Source organism: Enhydra lutris, unplaced genomic scaffold (genome assembly GCF_002288905.1).
Source record: "Enhydra lutris kenyoni isolate GAN:26980312 unplaced genomic scaffold, ASM228890v2 scaffoldscaffold22, whole genome shotgun sequence".
NCBI lineage: Eukaryota > Metazoa > Chordata > Mammalia > Carnivora > Mustelidae > Enhydra > Enhydra lutris.
The window spans coordinates 5431999-5452297 of NW_019154106.1; the positions used below are offsets into that span (position 1 = coordinate 5431999).

The 20299-nt window shown below is 43.7% G+C and overlaps 1 protein-coding gene across 3 annotated transcripts in view; it reads right to left on the bottom strand.

Moving 5' to 3' along the window:
* LOC111149677 (lysine demethylase 2A) overlaps window positions 1-16367 on the bottom strand; it is a 116072-nt gene extending 99705 nt beyond the window's left edge. The window contains exons 1-2 of one of the 3 annotated variants that reach the window (XM_022506892.1): window positions 15478-16367; window positions 14156-14278 (exon numbers count right to left, since the gene is read on the bottom strand). In XM_022506892.1, coding sequence (XP_022362600.1) covers window positions 14156-14197 — 42 coding nt within the window. In that variant the 5' untranslated portion in view covers window positions 14198-14278; window positions 15478-16367. Of the gene's footprint in view, window positions 1-14155; window positions 14353-14637; window positions 15437-15477 lie in introns of those variants that run through there. The other 2 variants (XM_022506894.1, XM_022506893.1) reach the window with 2 other exon arrangements.
* Window positions 16368-20299: the final 3932 nt, after the last annotated feature.

Here is a 20299-nt window from a genome sequence, read left to right on the forward strand (position 1 = left end):
AAAAAAAAAAAACAACTTTAAGCTCTGAAGTTTAAATTAAGATGGTTAACTATGATTTTCTGGAACACACAGAAAACAGATAAACTGCTAAAGTAATTCCAGTGGTTCTCAAACTTCACCATCTACCAGAATCACCTGGTGGGCTGGTTGAACTCAGCCATCCCCAGAGTTTCTGATTCAGTAAATTTGGGGTAGGACCTAATTATCTGCATTTCTAACAAGCTCCCAGATGATGTGGCCAGGAACACACTTTGAAAACAACTAGTTTAAACTATCAGAACTGAGAAAGACCTTGCAGATGAATAAAATAAAGCTTGGATAATAGCCTTCTTTTCGTTGTTAGGTTCATTCCATTGTTAGGGTTCAGTTATTATGCTATACAATTTATGTATTTTTAGGAAGTGCACAACACATTTTGTTCAGTTCAACAGATATTTTTCTGAACACTTAAATTAAGACATGATCCTTGCCTTAAAGTCTACTCTAGGGGCACCTGGGTGGCTCAGTGGGTTAAAGCCTCTGCCTTCGGTTCAGGTCATGATCCCAGGGTCCTGAGATCGAGCCCCGAGCTGGGCTCTCTGCTCAGCAGGGAGCCTGCTTCCCTACCTCCCTCTATGCCTTCTTCCCTGTCATCTCTGTCTGTCAAATAAATAAATAAAAATCTTAAAAAAAAAAAAGAAGAAGAAGAAGAAGAAGAAGAAGTCTACTCTAGCTGGATGAAAAGAGACTCGTGGTCAAGGGCGCCTGGGTGGCTCAGGTGGTTGCTTAAGCATCTGCCTTTGGCTCAGATCATGATCCCAGAATCCTGGGATTGAGTCCCACATTGGGCTTCCTGCTCTGAAGAGCCTGCTTCTCCCTCTCCCTCTGCCTGCCTCTCCCCCTGCTTGAGCTCTCTCTCTGTCAAATAAATGATAAATAAAATCTTTAAAAAGAAAAGAGGCTCATGGTCAAATAATTACAACATAAAGTGACTGGTCCTACAACAAAAATGCATATAAAGTGCCTCAGGAATTTAACTGAGGAGAACTCGAGAGAAGAATATCTGCGGGCTTTGGAGGATAATTAGGAGCTCACCAAGAAGGCAGAATGGGGCTGGAGGGAGAGCATTTCAGAGATGCATATTCACGAAAAAAACCCTTCTAATGCCTACTGTGGACCAGACATTGTACCAAGTATGGGGATAAAACGGTGAGAAAAGGCATCATAGCAGCCTTTAATGATGCTTACAATCTGAAAGGGAAGAGACAATCAAACAATAATTCAAGTAAATATAGCTGCGATAGGTGTCATGCATAAAAGATGTTTTAGACTATACTATGAGAATTTGTAACTAGAAGATCTACTCAAAGAAATGCTTCCCTAAGAAAAGGGACTGGAGAACGGTACCTTAGCATTCTACACACCATGTTCAAACCTTTGCACATGAAGAGTATTTGTAGACACTATTACTGTTAAGTGTACATTTTTGCCCTTTTGAAAGTTCAAAGGAGGGATCTTGGTAGGCTACTATTCAACTCTTCAAGACAAAAGGACTGCCAATTAACTTCTTCAGGATGCCTAGCCTGGACTTATGAATATTAAGAGCCTATTATCCAGGAAACCCATTTCCCAATATCAACAAACAGGGGAACCAAACTAATTATGAAATTGGCCAGTGAACACAATATAAGAACAAGGGTAACTAGATGGTCTCAAGAAATGAATAGTCCATTCCTTTCTCTAATGACTAGAACAAGATGTGGCAAATTTTTGTTCCTTGGCTCTCCTTCTCTTTGTTCTAACCACCACCTTTCTGATAACTGTCAGCACTCAACCACAAAAGGGAGATTAATTTTATTACATTATACTTTGTCTTCTTGAAATGTTAACCAACCGGCAACCTGAGTCTCAATGATATTAATGGTATTATGCTATATGTGTGCCAGGGAAGTCATGCCTTGTCCTCACAAAGCACATAAAAAAGACATAATTAAACTTTCTATCTTGTATCCAGTTACATACCATTAGAGCTAGGGAGAAAAAAACATGAGGAATTAGAAAAGGTTGCCTTTAATACACAGGACTAAGGAAACAGTACTACAAAATGGGCTTTCGAACGTGAAAACTATGGTAGGGACAGGGAGACAAGATAGCACAAGTGTGTGGAAATAAAAACCAACAAAGTAGTTTGGTTTGGCTGGAAGATATATGAATATAAGTGTAGCTAATAAGACAGCAGTAGTCTACTGGGGCCTGAATATCAGGCTAAGGAGTTTGTGCCTATAATGGCAAAACCCTTCAAGTTAACTAAGCACTTATAAATCATTTCCAGGGATGCTTGGGTGGCTCAGCATCTGCCTTCGGCTCAAGTCATTATCCCATGAACCTGGGATCGAGCCCTGCATCGGGCTCCTTGCTTATCGGGGAGCCTGCTTCTCCCTCTGCCTGCCATTCCCCCTGCTTGTGTTCTCGCTCTCTGACAGATAAAAAAAAAAATCTTAAAAAAAAAAAAAAAAATTTCCGAAAGGTACGTTTTGTTTTCATTAATCCACACATGAAAAGTTAAAGTTTACAGGGGCGACTGGATGGCTCAGTCAGCAGAACATATGATTCCTAATCTCAGGGTTTTAAGTTCGAGCCCCATGTTAGGGGTAGAGTTTACTTAATAAAAATTTTTAAAATAAAGTTTAAAAAATTTTAAGTTAATCAAGGTTAAGTTTAATAACCTGAAATTCAAAGCCAGGTATTGTGAACCAAGTCCAGGGTCCATCCCACACCACCACTGACTATAAAGAGTGGGAATATTATGGAGAATAGGAACCACATGATCAGAACTTTGGAAGCACAATATTAAGAAATAATGGTAAACATATGCCCTCCCCCACCAAAAATCCAAGAAAGAGGCTATTATGATAGTCTAGACTAAGAGTCCAAACATTTGGAGTAGTAGTGAGAACTACATAGAGATGAATATGAGAAATTCATCAGGTCTTAGCTACTGATTAAATTTGAAGGATAACAGAAGAAGGAATAATAGATGACAGCACTATTAACAAAAAAATACAATGGTCTCTTCCATCTTAAAACAAAACGTAACAAACAAAAACCTAAGAGAAACTTCTTTGGATCCTGCACTTTAACTTACAGCTATGACCTGCTCCCCTTTTCTCTTCACAGCCAAACTTCTCTAAACTTCTTTTCATTCACTGTCTGTTTAATCTGTTTAATCTCACACTTACTTTGAAGAAAGTCTGCTCCAAATGCCACTGAAACTCCTGTTTAAAATCACCATTAACTTCTGGGGCACCTGGGTGGCTCAGTGGGTTAAAGCCTCTGCCTTCCGCTCAGGTCATGGTCCCAGGGTGCTGGGATCAAGCCCCGCATCGGGCTCTCTGCTCAGCAGGGAGCCTGCTTCCCTTCCTCCCTCTCTGCCTGCCTCTCTGCTTACTTGTGATCTCTGTCAAATAAAAATAAATAAAATCTTAAAAAAAAAAAAATCACCACTAACTTCTATGTTGCCAAATCCAATGAAAATCTCCATCTTTAATATACTCAGCCTCTGGGTGGCATCCACCTCAGTTGATTACCCCCCTCCTTTTTTCACCATTGGTATGACTTTCACCATCGGTATGAAACGTCATTTAAGAATACGGTATGAAACGTCATTTAAGAATACAAACTGGAGGGGCATCTGGGTGGCTCAGTGGGTTAAAGTCTCTGCCTTCGGCTCAGGTCACGATCCCGGAGTCCTGGGATCGAGCCCCACACAGCAGGGAGCCTGCTTCCCCTCTCTGCCTGCCTCTCTGCCTCCTTGTGATCTCTGTCAAATAAATAAACAAAATCTTAAAAAAAAAGCGAAAACAACAACAAAAAAAAAGAATACAAACTGGAGCCAGACAAACCTGGGTTCAAAAACCAGTAATCTCAATACTATGCAGCCATCAAAAGAAATGAAATCTTGCCATTTGCGATGACATGGATGGAACTACAGGGTATTATGCTTAACGAAATAAGTCAATCAGAGAAAGACAATTATCATATGATCTCCCTGATCTGAGGAAGTTGAGAGGCAACATGGGGAGTTTGGGGGGGTAGGAAAGGAATAAATGAAACAAGATGGGATCAGGAGGGAGACAAACCATAAGAGACTCTTAATCTCACAAAACAAACTGAGGGTTGCTGGGGGAGTGTGGGGGGTAGAGAGAGGGTGGTAGGGTCATGGACACTGGGGAAGGTATGTGCTATGGTGAGTGCTGTGAAGTGCGTAAAGCTGGCGATTCACAGACCTGTACCCCTGGGGCTAATAATACATTATATGTTAATAAAAATATAAGAAATTATAAAAAAACAAAAACAAAACAAAACAAACCAGTAATCTCTCTAGTTATTATCTGGTAGTCTTGGACAAATTATATAGCCCCTTCTTATGTCGTTTTCCTGATCTATAAAATTGAGATAATAAAAGCACTTACTTCATAGTTACAAGCATTAAATGAATAAAAACACACTAACACTTAACACAGCGCTTGATAAACAGTAAGTACCACAGTGCCTTGGCTTCCAAGACACCACTACTTTCTTGATTTTCTTCTCTGGCCTCCCTTCACTCCCTTTGTAAGCTACTCTATGCCTACCCAACTTCATTTACCAGACATATGCCATTAAGACACAGGTATGTGCCAAAAAACCCTTCCTGTGGTCCAGAATCACAGTCTGTTACCTACTCAAGAGTTCTATCAGATGTTTCACAGGTACTCACATTCAATCTGTCCAGACTTGCTCCAAACTGAGTTTATGCTCATCCCCTCAATCTCCAGACCTGCTCTTCATTCAGCGTGCCCTATCTCAATAAAAGGACTATTACCACAAACTATTCACATGAGAAAACCTTGAGGGTCATGCTTACACATACCCCCTTACAGTCACTCTCCCACACACCCAAGGAATCAAAGGCCTATGATTTTGTTTTCTAAGTATTTCTCAAAACCTCCCTACCTCCACTATCCTTATTCTCAACCATACTTCCATCATTTCTTACCTAAACCACTGTAGCAGCCTCCTAATTGGCCATCACCAAATCCATTCTCACTCCCTCCCTGATCCTTTCTCTAAAGTGCAGCTGTTATTAGTTCAAGCACATTACTCCTCTGCTAAACTCGTGCCTTCCCACTGTCTTCAGAATAAAGCCCTACTTGACCTGACCCCTGATTACTTTGTCAAGATTTTAACTCTCTCCTCCACTTACTTCTCAGCAGTTAACACTAGCTTTTTTGGTTTTGTGTGGTTGCTATGTTTTTCAAACAGGTCAGATTCCTTCCAACCTCAGGGTTTCTCCATATGCTAATCACTTCCTTTTTGACAGGTTACCTCTTACTCATCCTTCAGGTCTCCCTTTTAAAAGCTTTCTCAGAGAAAGTGTTCTCTGATGCCTCCTCCCACTCCCGATATTTAGATTAGGTCACTTATTATACAGTCTCACTGCATCCTCTATTCACCTTTGTAGTCCTTTGCGTAACTGTAACTGACGTTACTAACAGAAGTATTCAGTTACTCCCCACCAGACTGGAAGCTTCACAACAGAGGGACCATGCCTGTCTTGGTCATCACTGTATCCCAAGAGTTTTGCATAGTGTCTGACGCAAAGCTAAGGGCTTGTAATATTTTCCCATTCATACCACAGGGCTTTGCATTAGCTGGTCCCTCTATCCAGAGCTCTGCTGACCCAGACCTGGTCCCTAAGTCCTTGAACTTCACAAGAATGGCTCCGCATCACTCAGGTCTCAGTCGCAAGATGCCATCTTCTCAGGGAGCCTTTAGGGATCATCAATCTCAAGGAACGATCCTCACCCTAATAAGTATAGATGATCCTTGAACAACACTGGTTTGAACCACATGGGTTCATTTACATGCAGATTTTTTTGATAAATGCAGTACAGTACTTTAAATGTATTTTTTTTCTTCCTTATGATTTTCTCAACATTTTCCTTTCTCTTACTTTATTATAAAAACACAAAGTACAAAAATATGTGTTGACTGTGTGTGTTACAAAAGGCTTCTGGTCAAAATAGGCTATTAGTACTTAAGTTTTTGGGGAGTCAAGTTACATGTGGATTTTCAACTGTGCAGAGGGTCAGGACCCTTAATCCCCACTTATTTAAGGGTTAAGTGTATTTCATCACCCTCTTAATTTCTTCAAAACATTCAGCACTACTTGAAACCACAGCATTTGGAAGTTAAAAAAGTAAGGCCCAAGTAAAGTAGTTGACACAGTGTAAGCACCTAAAAAAGACATCTATGTGAATGAATCTCCTGAGTGAGAAAATATTACCTGGGAACATCCAAAGTTCATCAACAAAATATATACAAACTATCTTCCAACAAAGTCGAAAAAGAGGCAAAATAGATTAGAAGGCTTGGGAGCCAGACTGCCCACTTTGAATCCTGATTATTTCTGTTAACTGGATAACCTCAGACAGGTTACTTAATTGTAATATGCCTCAATTTCCAAACCAGAAAATGGGAATCACAGAACCTATCTCAAAGGGTTGCTGAAAATTAAGTTAGTTAATATGTGAAAAGTGCCAGTACCAGGCACACAGTATACACTCAATTAATGTGTACTATTATCCATCAGACTGGGTTTTTTCTTACCTTGTCTCAAATATATGGGGTGACTTTTCCTTTATCTTATCCACCCTAAAAGGCTCACGATTTTTTGTTGTTGTTCACACACAACTCCAAGGGCATCTTTCAGACAGATTAAGATACATGAATGGCACCTGCTAGAACTGTGAAATATGGTGGCACCATCCTCAAGTTCTGGAAACCCCTCAAAATGATGATGATCAGAAGATTAAGATGATCAAAAGACACAAGAAACAGAGAAGTTCTTTGGAAACTATGAAAGTACTATAAATAATCACTGTATTTATGATGCATCTACAATCTCTTGAGGTGACTGTCAGAATCTTTAAGAGTGTGTTGGCCAGATTACTGCCCTGAAAGTGTTGTGTATTCCAGGGATATAAAGAATGGCTTAAGGTTGAGGCTACATATTGAATTCACACTGAGGACCACAACCAGCTCTTGAAACTGTTTTTGTTTTTTTTTTTACGATTTTATTTATTTATTTGATAGATCACAAGTAGGCAGAGAGAGAGGAGGAAGCAGGCTCCCTGCCGAGCAGAGAGCCTGATACAGAACTCGATCCCAGGACCCTGAGATCATGACCTGAGCTAGAGGCAGAGGCTTTAACCCACTAAGCCATCCAGGCACCCACTTTCTCTTCCTTTCCATTGCTACTAACTAACCCCCAGAACAATGATTCTCAAACTTCTGCATGTATTGAAATCACCTGGCTTGTTAAAACCCAGATTGCTGGGCCCCAATCCCAGAGTTTCCAATTCAGTAAATACAGGGCAGGGCCCCCTAAATGTACTTCTAACATGTTCCCAGATACCCAGATAATGCTGATGCTGCTGATGAGGGAACCACACTTCAAGAACCCCTGCCCTAGAGATCAGGTACCTGATACTTTAAAAGGTAACTTATTTCAATATTCTTTTGGACAAGTCCCTGACCTGAAACTGCAAAAACATTACTCCTAAAACACCACTTTGATCAAATTACCATCTGATTAAAAATAAACCACAACTTCCAATGATTCTCTATTTTCCATGTCTGGCCTTCATAATTGTTTAAAATGTGCTCCCGATATTATCAACAGTGCCTTCCAAAACAAATCTTCTACTTTAGTCCTATGAATCTAATGAATATCCTCAGACTAGGCCTTATAAGCATCCCATTCCATAGTAAAGCTTATGCTGTCTTTGCCTCCTGCAAGGCCACCCCCTTCCCTCCTCCTCTCTACCTACCTGGAGGTGGCCTTCACCACTGTTATTTGCCAAAACCACTGGCTTGGTCACTATCTGCTGCCTTTTATCTTTATGGCTTAAGTTTTTACCAAGTACTCACAGATAGAAAAAACCCCCAAGAACCTAAAATTTAAAACAGAAAACAATGACATGAGTGACAGACATAAATAAGAAATCTGACATATACACAAACAGCACAAATACTGCTGCTTTACTAGATCAAATGTAGTAAGTTCAAAGTTCACAAAAAGAATGTGCCACCTTTTTCTAAACATGATGAAATACTGACTGTCAAATATTTTTAACTATCTCATTTAGGATGTTAAGATATCTGTGAGGGAAGAAAATTTAAAAGTAGCCTCAAAAAAAGAGAAAGGACTCAGGCTGTAACTTCCTTTAACAGGAATGGGTATCACTGGTTTTCTGTATGAAATAACACAAGAAACATGAGGTTCAAGGTCTGGTCATTCCCCCCCCCCCAACTCTGTGATCTTGGGCAAGTCACAGACTAAAACTCTTATTTCCATAATAAAAAAGAAATTAAAGTTTAAAACTATACCATCTACCTTACAGGCCAGTTTTGAGGGTTAAACAAGGTACTGTGTATGAGAGAACCTAGCTCAGTACTCAGCACATACATACTCAATTTGTTGATGTAAAACCACAATGGGACAAGAGGATTATTCCAAAAATGAGATCACACAGAGCAAATTAATGAAATCTAGTCAAGGATGTCCATTTACCAAGAAGAAAAAAAAAATTTTTTTTGAAGATTTTATTCACTTATTTTAAAGGTAGGGTGAAGCAGATGGGAAGAGAGAGACAAGCCAACTCCTTGCGGAACGTGGAGCCTGATGCAGAGCTCAATCTCATGACCCAGGAATCATGACCTGAGCCTGAGCTGAAGCCAAGAGTCAGCTGCTTAACCAAATGAGCCATCCAGGCACCCCAAGAAGAAAACTTTTAAAGGACATAAAATAATGGCATGTTTCTCTGTATGGAATACAGTAAATATATCAATTCTTTGACTTTTTTAATGGCCAAAACTGGGACTTGAGAATAATACAAATATCATCACTTGCAACTTCACAACTTTAAGATGGTCTAAAACCCAGCAAAAACCTTGAAACAGAAGATTTTTACAGGATTAAGGGAAGAACTTAAAATTCAGACTGAGCTTTTAAAGTTAACTAGACATTTTTTTTCATTTGTTCTAATGGCCCAAATACTATAAATGTGTTCATCTGGCATGTGTGCTAAGTATAAATTTTTTCTGTCACAGCTTAAAGCTTCTGGTTCTATGCACACTGCAAGACCTAATATCCAGATATTCTGCTCATCCCTACACACCAAATCCTCCTTCATTCCAGTGACTTATCGCTGGGCCTCAAGAAAACTGGTAGCAAAGAAAAGTATTTATCAGGGGGGCACCTGAGTGGCTCAGTGGGTTAAAGCCTCTGCCTTCAGCTCAGGTCATGATCTCAGGGTCCTGGGATCGAGTCCCGCATCGGGCTCTCTGCTCAGCAGGGAGCCTGCTTCCTCCTCTCTCTCTGCCTGCCTCTCTGCCTACTTGTGATCTCTGTCTGTGCGTTAAATAAATAAATTAAAAAAAAAAAAAAAGTATCATCAGGGCTTTCACCAAAATCAACAGATACTTATACTTTCTGTGTTGTAGATGGAGTACTTTCTCTTTTTCTGAGGCTACTTATTGAGCACTTTCTACGTGTCAGGCACTATTTGAAGCATCCAGTATATACCATAAACAAAACAAACTCCCAACTCTCAAGGAGCTTACACTCCAATGGAGAGAGATGCACAAACAAAACAAACAAGTATGATAATGACTAGTGCTCAGCAAAATAAAACAAGAGAAAGTGATAGGGCTTAAATACAGTCCTCATTATGGGTCCCCAAAATGCAGCTTACTATGGAAAACTGATGCATAAGAATAAAGAATTAGTTCCCTCATTATCTCCATTTTGAATCACCCAAAAACGGGCAACAAGTTTTTCCTACATCTCCAGGAAGGAGGCTGCAACACTCAGAACAATGTACTCCTCCACCATCACAGACTGAAGGTTAAGTCTAATTAAATAATTATAAATAAGCAAATTTAACAATTTAGACCATCTATAACTTTTTTCCAATTGTTAACAAGATGACACTTTCATGATATGGAAAATATGGCTTAAAAGAAGGATTTTATTTTGCCAAGTCCATTCCTGGTCAGAAAGACGTACTTAGAGTGGGGTCATTCAAAGTGGGACTGTTTATAAAAGGGATAGTCTGGTAACTGCTACTGAATCTGGGAAGACAATTTTTAAGGGTAATCCAAAGAATGGTGAGAATATCATTAGGGCTTCAATGCCCCTAGTTTCTTAAAAAAGATAAATGATTTAGCTATTTCAAAGAAAAACATATGTAAGAAATAAACAGCATTGAACATCTAACAATATAATAACATCCTTTAGAAAATCTCTTAATCTCATCATCGACATTGACAATCAGGAATTCTCAAGAAAATCAACATCTCCTCCTCCATATAAGGTTCCGCAACTTCTCTTACCCTGAAGTATACTGTCTTCACTTTCTTTTACATTGGTTCAGGTGTCCGTTTGCTTCTACAATTGCCTTTGGCAGGAGCCAATGAATTTTTTCCATACTAAATGTAATGATGTGTATAATATATTATACCAGTTGAGGACACATAGTCCAGTGTATTAAAATAAATAACAAGGCGCCTGGGTGGCTCAGTGGGTTAAGCCTCTGCCTTCGGCTCAGGTCATAATCTCAGGGTCCTGGGATCGAGCCCCACATCAGACTCTGCTCAGAAGGGAGCCTGCTTCCCCCTCTCTCTCTGCCTGCCTCTCTGCCTACTTGTGATCTCTGTCTGTTCAATAAATAAAATCTTTTAAGAAATAAATAAATACCAAAGGTCATCTTTTCCATTAAAAATGAAAAAAGTCCCAAGTTAAAACAATACTACGTAGCATATAAATGGTATTTAGATGCATGCTATTTTGCCCTTGATTTTCTATGCAATTAAGGATTACTCAGAATTGGTATGATTTCAAAAACCTAAAAGATCATCAATTATAATTGCTAAGGATCTAACTAACATTTTAGATAAAGTATCTGTAAGATATTATGCTGAATATTCCCTACAAATCAATACTTAATATACATGGTCAGAAACAAACAACTAAAACTACTCCAACACTTTGGCTGCTGAAATCAAATGAAGAAAAAAAGAAGTTCCATCTTTAGTCCTCGTCAATATTTCTCAATAAAGTCCTCCATCTAAATTTACTAGAAATACAGAAATAAATAATCTTCACCTCAGGACAATCAAACATCCACCCATCACCAAAGCTGAAGCTTCTACCCCTCTCACTTGAATACCCTTTCCAGGTACATCAACGTGCCTTAGAGATCTGTCTGGCTTTGTTCTAGGAATCCATACACAAAATGACTCATCTTTTCATTAAAGAACAAAACTACATCTTGCTTAAGAATAGTCAAACATCATTCATTTCCCACATTGCAAAACAAGCATTCTAGTTCCAGAAAGTAGAGCTTATGTCCCAAATCTATACATATACACCATCTTCAAAGGTACAATTCTCTTCCATATGTAATAGTAAAGTTTAGCAAGAGGCAAGCCATTTTTTAAAACTAGCTATTTCTGAATTTAAGAAATGACCTGTCACAAAATTGATATAAACATATCAAAATTTACCAAATTCAGCCTGTGCACTTGAAATAGCTATCTCAGTAAAAAGCATTAAAATGACTTACTCAATTTTTAATAGTATTGTTACTAGTAAGAATACAACTTTTCTTTCTCTTAAAGATAGGTAAATGGTCCCAAATACAATAAAATCATTCTGAAATGAGTCTGGACTCAGACTTTTTTTTTTTTTAGACTTCATTTATTTATTTGACAGAGAGAGAGATCACAAGTACGCAGAGAGGCAGGCAGAGAGAGAGGGGGAAGCAGGCTCCCCGCTGAGCAGAGAGCCCGATGCTGGACGCTGCGGGACTCGATCCCAGGACCCTGAGACCATGACCTGAGCCGAAGGCAGAGGCTTAACCCACCGAGCCATAGAGGCACCCCTGGACTAGGACTTATAATACTGATATTCTCTCTCGAGAGGCTATTTTAGAGGCGTATCACAAGGGATGACCATTTAGGTTTTGTCCCTTAAAACAACATGGAAGTAACATTTAGTAACACTAAAATCAATGTACCAAGTAACTCATTTCAATTTGACAAATATATACTGTATGAGGCCACACAAATTTTAACCACTAAGCTAAGTAAGTAAACCTGTCGTTTGTCTCTCTTTCAAACTTTGTTTTATGGCCAATACCTGCAAAACAAAGTAAGTTCTATACTGTGACCTACTTTAAAGACAGACACAGTGTTAAAAAAAAAAAACAGCTAACTACTATAAAAATTAGCCATTATGATAGTCTTAAAATTCCTCAAATGAGATCTAACTTAACCAATGTAACATGAGGACTCACCACAGAGACAAACATTAAAAGTCTAATAAGCAAACTTGTCATTCAAATAAACTGCCACTATGCTCTCAAATCAAAAAAGTTACGCTACAGGGGCGCCTGGGTGGCTCAGTGGGTTAGGCCTCTGCCTTCAGCTCAGGTCATGGTCTCGGGGTCCTGGGATGGAGCCCCGCAGCGTAACATGAACCAAAACCAAAATATGCTAGATACGGAAAGGGTTAATGTGTGCAACAGGTAGCAATCACTTTACAATTAAAAAAAAAAATCTTGTGCTCGCTTCGGCAGCACATATACTAAAAAAAAAAAAAAAAAAAATCTTACCAGGACAAAAGTCACAGATTCCCTGGATTTCTACCACTACCTTTCTATTTTGTTAAAAAATGTGAACTTTTTCTGGCTGAATGAAAGGCTCTTCCTTTCAAAGACTGGATCCCAAGATCCAAGATCCTTCAAGTATTTACATAACAGCTCAACAATTCTGCAAGTCTGACACGATAAAAATGATTCCCCATATAGCTGGGAATAACCACCTGGGAAGAGAACTCTGCAGCATCCTCTTTCTTCTCCTACGGTCCCAAAGAAAAGTTTAAGGAATGTCAAAACAAAACAAAACAAGCACCCAAAATTTCACTACTGACATACGTAGTTTATTTCTGAAAGTTAAATAAGAGTTTATTTCTAAAAGTTAAAGAACTATATTCTCAATACACGCTTTAGGAGACGAGGCAAATCTCTGGACTAAGGCTTGCCAGAACATACGTGCCTCCTGGATAGACTTGCACTCCGCACCTTTCTAACAGTCACGTTTAAACAAAGTAGCCTCTTCTCAAAAAGAGTGGAAATCATCAGAAAATGATTACAGAATCACTCTGTTTTCCTCCAAACTCAGTCTAAAACGCAGAGCCAAAGAAAACCACCATAAATTCCTTTAGTAATCTTTTAGGTCTCTCAGTTCACCAAATTTCACATAATACATACAATTCTTTGGCTTTCCCCATACCTTACTCTAAAGACACAAATACAAATTTCTGAAATGAATATATGGTGAGAATATTAATAAAGTTCTCTTTGACCAGGGAATACAAAAATCAAATTTTTAAACTCCAATATGGAAATACTGAGAGGAAAGCAGGGCTTAAAGAAGCAAATATTCATATGCACATACAAGCAAATTCCTTCCAAACCATTACTAAGTAAAAATTTCTTTCAACATGATGTATCTCATACTTCCTTCCTAAAATACAAAATATAGAACTTCTGGTATTCTACCCTTTCTCAATCAATCCCCACCAACCCTCTAAACCTATCAGTATTACTTGTGCTAAAAATAAAAATAAAATCCATAGTTCTACCCCCCCCCAGCTCAAAGCCACAAATCCTGACATACCATAATCTACAAAAATGATACAGAACTATCCTTTCTCAGTTTTGTCCCTAAAATTTGCATTCTAATCTAACTTAGATTTATTACAGTGTCAGTACTGAAAAATTAGTAATCCCTGTCACAATGTAATCCACAAAATCCTTGGATTTACAACAGTTTCTATAGAAGTTAAGGCTACATACAAGTCCATTTCCAAACAGGATGAATATTAAGGCTCTCACTACTTGGCCTAAAAACCAAATGAGATATTAATACACCATCTCTCCTCTGGTATACAGAAAAGCCACCTGGAAAGTTTTAATCACAGTAGGTTCACAAATGGAGACAAAACAGTTATTGTACTTCAAAATTGAAAAAAAAAAAAGAGAGAGAGAGAGAATAAAATACTAACCAGTCTCTGGCTGTAACGAATCCTTTCTTCTTCGGGTTCCATCTCTCACTCTTCTGTTGAAATTACTGTGAAGAAACCACTCCAGGGCTGCCTTCCTCTTCCTTAGGAACCAGGTTTACAACACTAAAGAATAAGGACAGGAGCAGAGATGAGAACTCATCCCCAAACTCAAGCTTTCTTTTCACAGGAGGGGGATTTAAGATGTGTGTAAGTTAAAGGCTCTCTGACAAACCCGGGTCCTCTTCGTCAGTTCGGGACCCCTCTGCTCTGGGGCAAGCGTTCCCCTGCCATGACCAACGTTAATCACATTACAACTGTCTGAGGCCTAGGCAAAAGGAGATGATGTTGGTTTCAGTTCCTTGTGGATGGGCCACACACCACTGTTTCTTCCCCACAGGATTACAATAAGCCAGCCTCCCCTTGATGGCAGCAGGGGCAAAAAAGGAAAAAGGGGGGGGGACTTTTATCTGTAGAGAACTGACCAGGTGAAGCGGGCACTGAACAAATCCAGATCCGAACCAAATTAGCTCTCTCTCACCGATAATTAGAAACTAAAAGGAAAAAAGGACAGACTATAATTTTGAAAAGGACAAAAAAATCAGGATAAAGAAAGATTCCAAAACAATTTCCCATACCCCTCTAGGAAAGCCTCACACAATCATCGCCTTCCTTCCTAGAGCCCCTGGATCTTTTCATTCCCAAACCAACACTCCACCCCAACACAAGATGTGTGTAACTCTGAAACAAATTCAAGAGAGTTGCAAATCAGGGACAAAAATCACATTAGATCTTTTTGAATAAAGTAATAAAATGACCGAATCCATCTACAGAAATAAGTAAAATACAGCTTTCCAAAAATTACGACCGAACTGCGCGAGTGTCGAGCGGTAATACCAAGAAAGGTTTTTTCTTTTTTTCTAAATATTCTCAAGGATAATGGCTTCCATAGGGAATGCAGATTTTTTTTTCCTTTTTGCAACTACATTACAGCCACGTTAATAGCATCCTTTCAAAACTGTTACGAGACCAAAGGACCCAATGACACAGTTTGCAAGAGCAGTTCGTGGCAGCCCTCCTAGAGGAAGCCCTTGTCCCAAGTCGGGAGGAAAAGAAACCGTGTTTGCACCCCTGGGCGAGGACCGCCGGGGACTGAAAGCAGCCAGGGCCGGAGAGGAAAAATGGCAAATCTCGCTGGGCTCCCCGAAGGAAAGGCGTTTCAATCGTTCACCCATCGGAAAAAGAAATAGAAACTTTACATTAAGACTTTAGATAACACGGTGAACCAAACTTCCAGGGGGGAGGCCTAGGAGGGGGAATCTCACCGGGGATTTTGCTCGTGAGTTCTTGTCCAAGTGAGAAGTAAAAGATTCCAAAAACTGAGAGCAAAAATTAAATCCCAAACGTCGTCTTCGTTTTTTTTCCGTGGATCAACCCAGTATCCAGAGAGGGTCAGAGCGACCCGGAAAAAGAGGAAACAGTTGCTGAATCAAACCTCCTCTTCAAGCTTCGGAGACCGGGAGTCGGAGGCGTCAGGCGAGGGGAGCGCGACCCCTCGGCGCCGAGCCCGGGGCGCCCCCGCCTCCCCCGGGCCAGCGGTCAGCAGCCCGAGCCCGAGCCCCGAGCCAGCCCCGGCCGCGGGGAGCGCCCTCTTCGCTGTGCCCTCGGCGAGCAGCCGCCCGGCCGCCTCCGGATCCCAGGAGCGGCGGCCGATCAGCTGAGACCGGCCGGCCCGAGGCTCCCCGCGCCGCCCCGGCCCCCCGGAACGCGGGCCCGGCCCCGGGGGGCGGAGAGGGCGGGAGCGGCGCGGCGCGCCGGGCTGGGGGCCCGGACTCCCCTCGCGTCTCCCCCTCAGCCCGGGCTCCGCGCTGCGGGACAAGCCCCCGGCTACTCCCCAGTCGCAGAGGAGGGATTCCGGGGGATGGGCCCCCTGGCGTTGCCCCTCCTCCCGGAGCGCCCCCTGCCCAGGATAGACGGAGCGGCGACAGGCCCAGCCGCTGGGAAGGTGCTCCGCGAGCCGCAGCCGCCGCCGCCGCCGCTGCCGCCGCCGGGGAGGGGTGTTGTTTCCCTCACACAGGAGGAGCCGCTGAAGCAGCCGCCGCCATTTTGAACCCGTCAGACTCTCACATACACACAGCTCTCCGCGGTGCACTGCGCAGGCGCCGCCCCCCCACCCCTCCTCCGGCTCGCCTCCACCCCCACCCCCCTTCAAGCCTCCCTTCGTTTCTTACCGCTCTCTCGGGCGCACGTGAACGCGCACGCGTCACTCCCCTCTAACGCGGACACTCCGCGGCGCGCGCACGCGCGGATGCGTCGGCCTCGAATCGCCCGCGCCCGGCGACGCCGACGCGGCTCCCCGCCCCGCTTCGCGTCAGCCTGCCCGCCCTCCCGCCGGCCCACCGCCCCCGCTCCCCCCAGGGCCTTCTTCCTGGGCTCGGGCCCGACCCGCTGCTCGCGCCCGCGCGCAGACCAGGATCCTCCTCCGCGCGCCCTCCCCTCCCACACGCCCTCGCTCGAACACACACACACACACTTCGCCTCTGTGACCCCGCCCCTCGCCGGCCAGCTGCGCCGGCGGCCCTCCCCCACCTCTCCCGGGAGGGTGGTGACCCCCCCGACCCCCCACAAAGCACAACAACCCCCCCAAGCAGAAGGGAGAAGCGCCCCGTTCCCCTTCAACCGCCCTTTGCCCCAGTCGGCCCGTCACAGTCACACAACCTGAAGGCCGGGTAGCCTGGGCCAGAGCAGCCGTTGCCCGCCTGAAAGCCGGGTCTCCCGGGGTCAGGCTGCTGGGCCGGGCCGGTCCGAGCTCGGCGCCGTGTTCGGGCCTGCCCAGGGCGAGGGGGCGCCCCTTCCCCCTGGTTGCCCTCCCCTCGCCCTCCGGCCGCTGGGCCGAGGGCGGCCTGCCCGCCATCCCCGGGCAGGCCCCAGCGCCCCCCGCCGCGGGGCCCATTCGCCCACGGCTCGGGGGGCTCCTCGGTGCAGCGGCTCGGCCCCGCCTCACCCACTCCTCGCCGCTCCGAAGGGGCAGGAAACGGGAGTAGCATGTCTGTCCTGGGCTTGGCTCCCCCGGGGAAGCTCCGGGCGCTTGACAAGGGCGTCCACAGGTACCAGGCGCGGGAGTGGTCTCCGCGACGGCCCGGGGGCGGCGGCGGCCGGCGCGCCCACTGCGGGCCGGAGGCGCCCGGGGAGGTGGCCCTGCAATTCCCCGCTCCTCGGCCACGCTCAGGTTTCCGCAGCGCGGGTGCCCCCGGCGCCCCGGGTGGGACGTGACCCCGCCCCCGCCGAGTCGGGGCGCCCCCCACGGAGGGGTGCGCGGATCGCCCCCAGTCCCTGGGCCGACCCCGCCGCCCCGGGCCGCGGCGGGCGCGGGAGGCCCGGCTGGGAAGATGTCTCCTCTCGGTGCGCGCAGCTTCGCGCGAGGGTCAGCGACGGGGCAGCGGCCGCCCGAGCCGCGCCTGCCCTGCCCACGAACGGGCTCCCGCGGCTCGACAGCTGCCCGACGGGCTAGCAGGCTGGGGACGTCGACGGAGCTCGGCCAGAGGTATCTGAGCAACGCCATGCGAGCAGCCCAACCGCGATCAGGGCATTTCCCCAGCCAATCTCGTGCTTTGGGGCCCGTTTAAATTATAAATCCCATAAAGGACCGTGGCTTGGGCGTTACGCATCCGGGTCGACAAGCTCGGCTTCGCTAAGGTCTTGCTGAGAGGTGTCACCCAGATCTTTTTCTCCCTGCCTTGGGTTCCTACTCTTTAACCTCTGATCCTGGGAGCCAGGAATGCAGGAGAGGGGAAAGAATATGGAGTGAATCATGTAACTTCTTTAAACAACCTTCCGCTCTTTTAGGAAGACCGATGGGGAAAGACAATTGAAATAAAGATCGCTTCTGTTTCTTTCACAACTCTGGGTTTGAACTCTAGGGTAAAGGCACTACGTACACCCAAGGTAGTAGTATTTATTACCACAGGGTGTTTTTCTACATGCACATGTTGGGAGCTTTAAAAAACGTTCTCTGTTTCACAGCATCCTTGGGAGTCAAGCTAATGCGCCTGGTAGTATTGTACTCATTTTAAAGATAGACAACCGAAGTACAGAAAGGTTAAACAGCTTGCCTAATTACTGGAACAGAGAGGAGTCCAGCGATCTTCGAGAGCCGACAGCAACATCTCCCAACAACAAAACCAGGTTCGTTAGTGCACTTGTGGTGATGAGCCCCGTGCGATGTGTGGAACCCCACAATCCCTGTGCGGTACTCCTGAAACTAATCTACACTGTATGTTAACTAGAATTAAAATAAAAATTTTGGGAAAAAAATGATTTGTTGATATGGTCTTACTTCTTGCGTTCCAGTCACTGGGAAATGGTCTTTATTCTGATACCATTTTTGTTCAGACTTTATGGATTTTCAGGAGTACTGTTGTGAAGAAGATCTTCACCAAAACCTTATCAGGTCTAAAGCCTTTTTAAGTCTTTCGGACTACAGTAAAATATATTTTAAAAGCAGCAGAGGCAACTGGATGTCTGCAGGTATAGAAAAAGGCAGCAGCTTGTTTTAAGAAGAGAAAGACTTTTGCCATTGTCAGATTAAGCAAGTGTTAGGCCTCATTGCTATTTGCAAAATAAATGGCTGTATTTACTTCCCACCTGTCCTTATAACCCATGCTTGGGGGCAAAGAGAAGGAGAAGGGGTTCTCGAAGTAGCTCAACTTGGTCTTGCCCTTTTCCTTAAGGTCCCGAGCCTCTCAAGTTGTTAACCCTCAACACAGTGTGAGTTCCTCACCTTCAGCCGATGCCTCCTATAGATTTAGTCCAGGTAGGTATGCTGGGAGGAAACCTAAGAAGATTCTAAGAGCAGTTGACAGTCATACTTAACTTGGAGCAGAACTGCAAGTCAAGGTTTGTCAGAATGCAGCCAGCTCTTTTCCAGTCGGAAGCCGTTTGTTAACTAGTCTGGGTGTGTGTGTGTGGGGGGGGGTGATAGCATTCAAAAAGATACACGATATGGGTGTGTGCCTGGGTGGCTCAGTTGGTTAAGCAATTACCTTTGGCTCGGGTCATGATCCCAGAGTCCGCATAGGTCTCCCAGCTCCACGAGGAGTCTGCTTCTTCCTCCGACCTTCTCCCCTCTCATGCTCTCTCTCTCAAATAAATTAATAAAATCTTTAAAAAAAAAAGATATACATACACAATGGGTTTTCCACAGGCAATCTTTGTTAATATTTGAAAGCAGATATGCAGAATAAGTTAAGAGATAGTCAGGTAGCAATGATGCCCCCAAAATCACAATTGGCAAGGGTGTGTTTTGAGGCTCACTGCTTTGCCCTAAAGGAGACATTTTCAAGAATAAAGCTTGGGGGTGCCTGGGTGGCTCAGTTGGTTAAGTAGCTGCCTTTGGCTCCAGTCATGATCCTAAAGTCCTGGGAAGGAGTCCCACATCGGGTTCCCCGCTCCATGGGGAGTCTGCTTCTCCCTCTGACCTTCTCCTCTCTCGTGCTCTCTCTCACTGTCTCTCTGTCAAATAAATAAAATCTTAAAAAAAAAAAAAATAAAGCTTGGGTGATTCCCAAAGAAGAGCACGAGAACTATGGAACTATATGGCTTCAACTGTGACTGCAGGGAGAGGCAGAGTGGTGGATGGGAAGAAGAAAAGAAAGGTGCCTTCTAGAAACACTGAGGAGAGGATCCCTGGCTGGAATACGCTGACACCTAATAAGATTAACAAATTTCTGCCTTCTTGAACAAAGCTGACACCCAACAAACGCTGAGTCAAAGTCCAGATCACCTACTTCTTTTGGGAGACTTTAGTGGGTGGAAGGAGAACTGTATAGTCTCTTCAACCAAATCAAGCTATTTCTAATTTCTCTGCACCCCTTAAATGTTAAGGAGGAAGTAGGGATGTCCCAAACAGTGGAAGTCTAAACCAAAATAGAGAAGTTCGTTTTGAAGATGCCCCTGTGGTAGCATAACCAGTGGTTAAAAAGCTTTGACGTCAGAGACTAAATTACCAGATCTTTGATCCTAATGAACTCCTCAAAGCCTCCATTTTTCACCTATGAAGTGGGAAAATACCTAATGCTCAAATGAGTAATGTTTTAAAGCTCAATGTCTAGCACATAATAGTCTCCAATTATGAGCATTTACTATGTT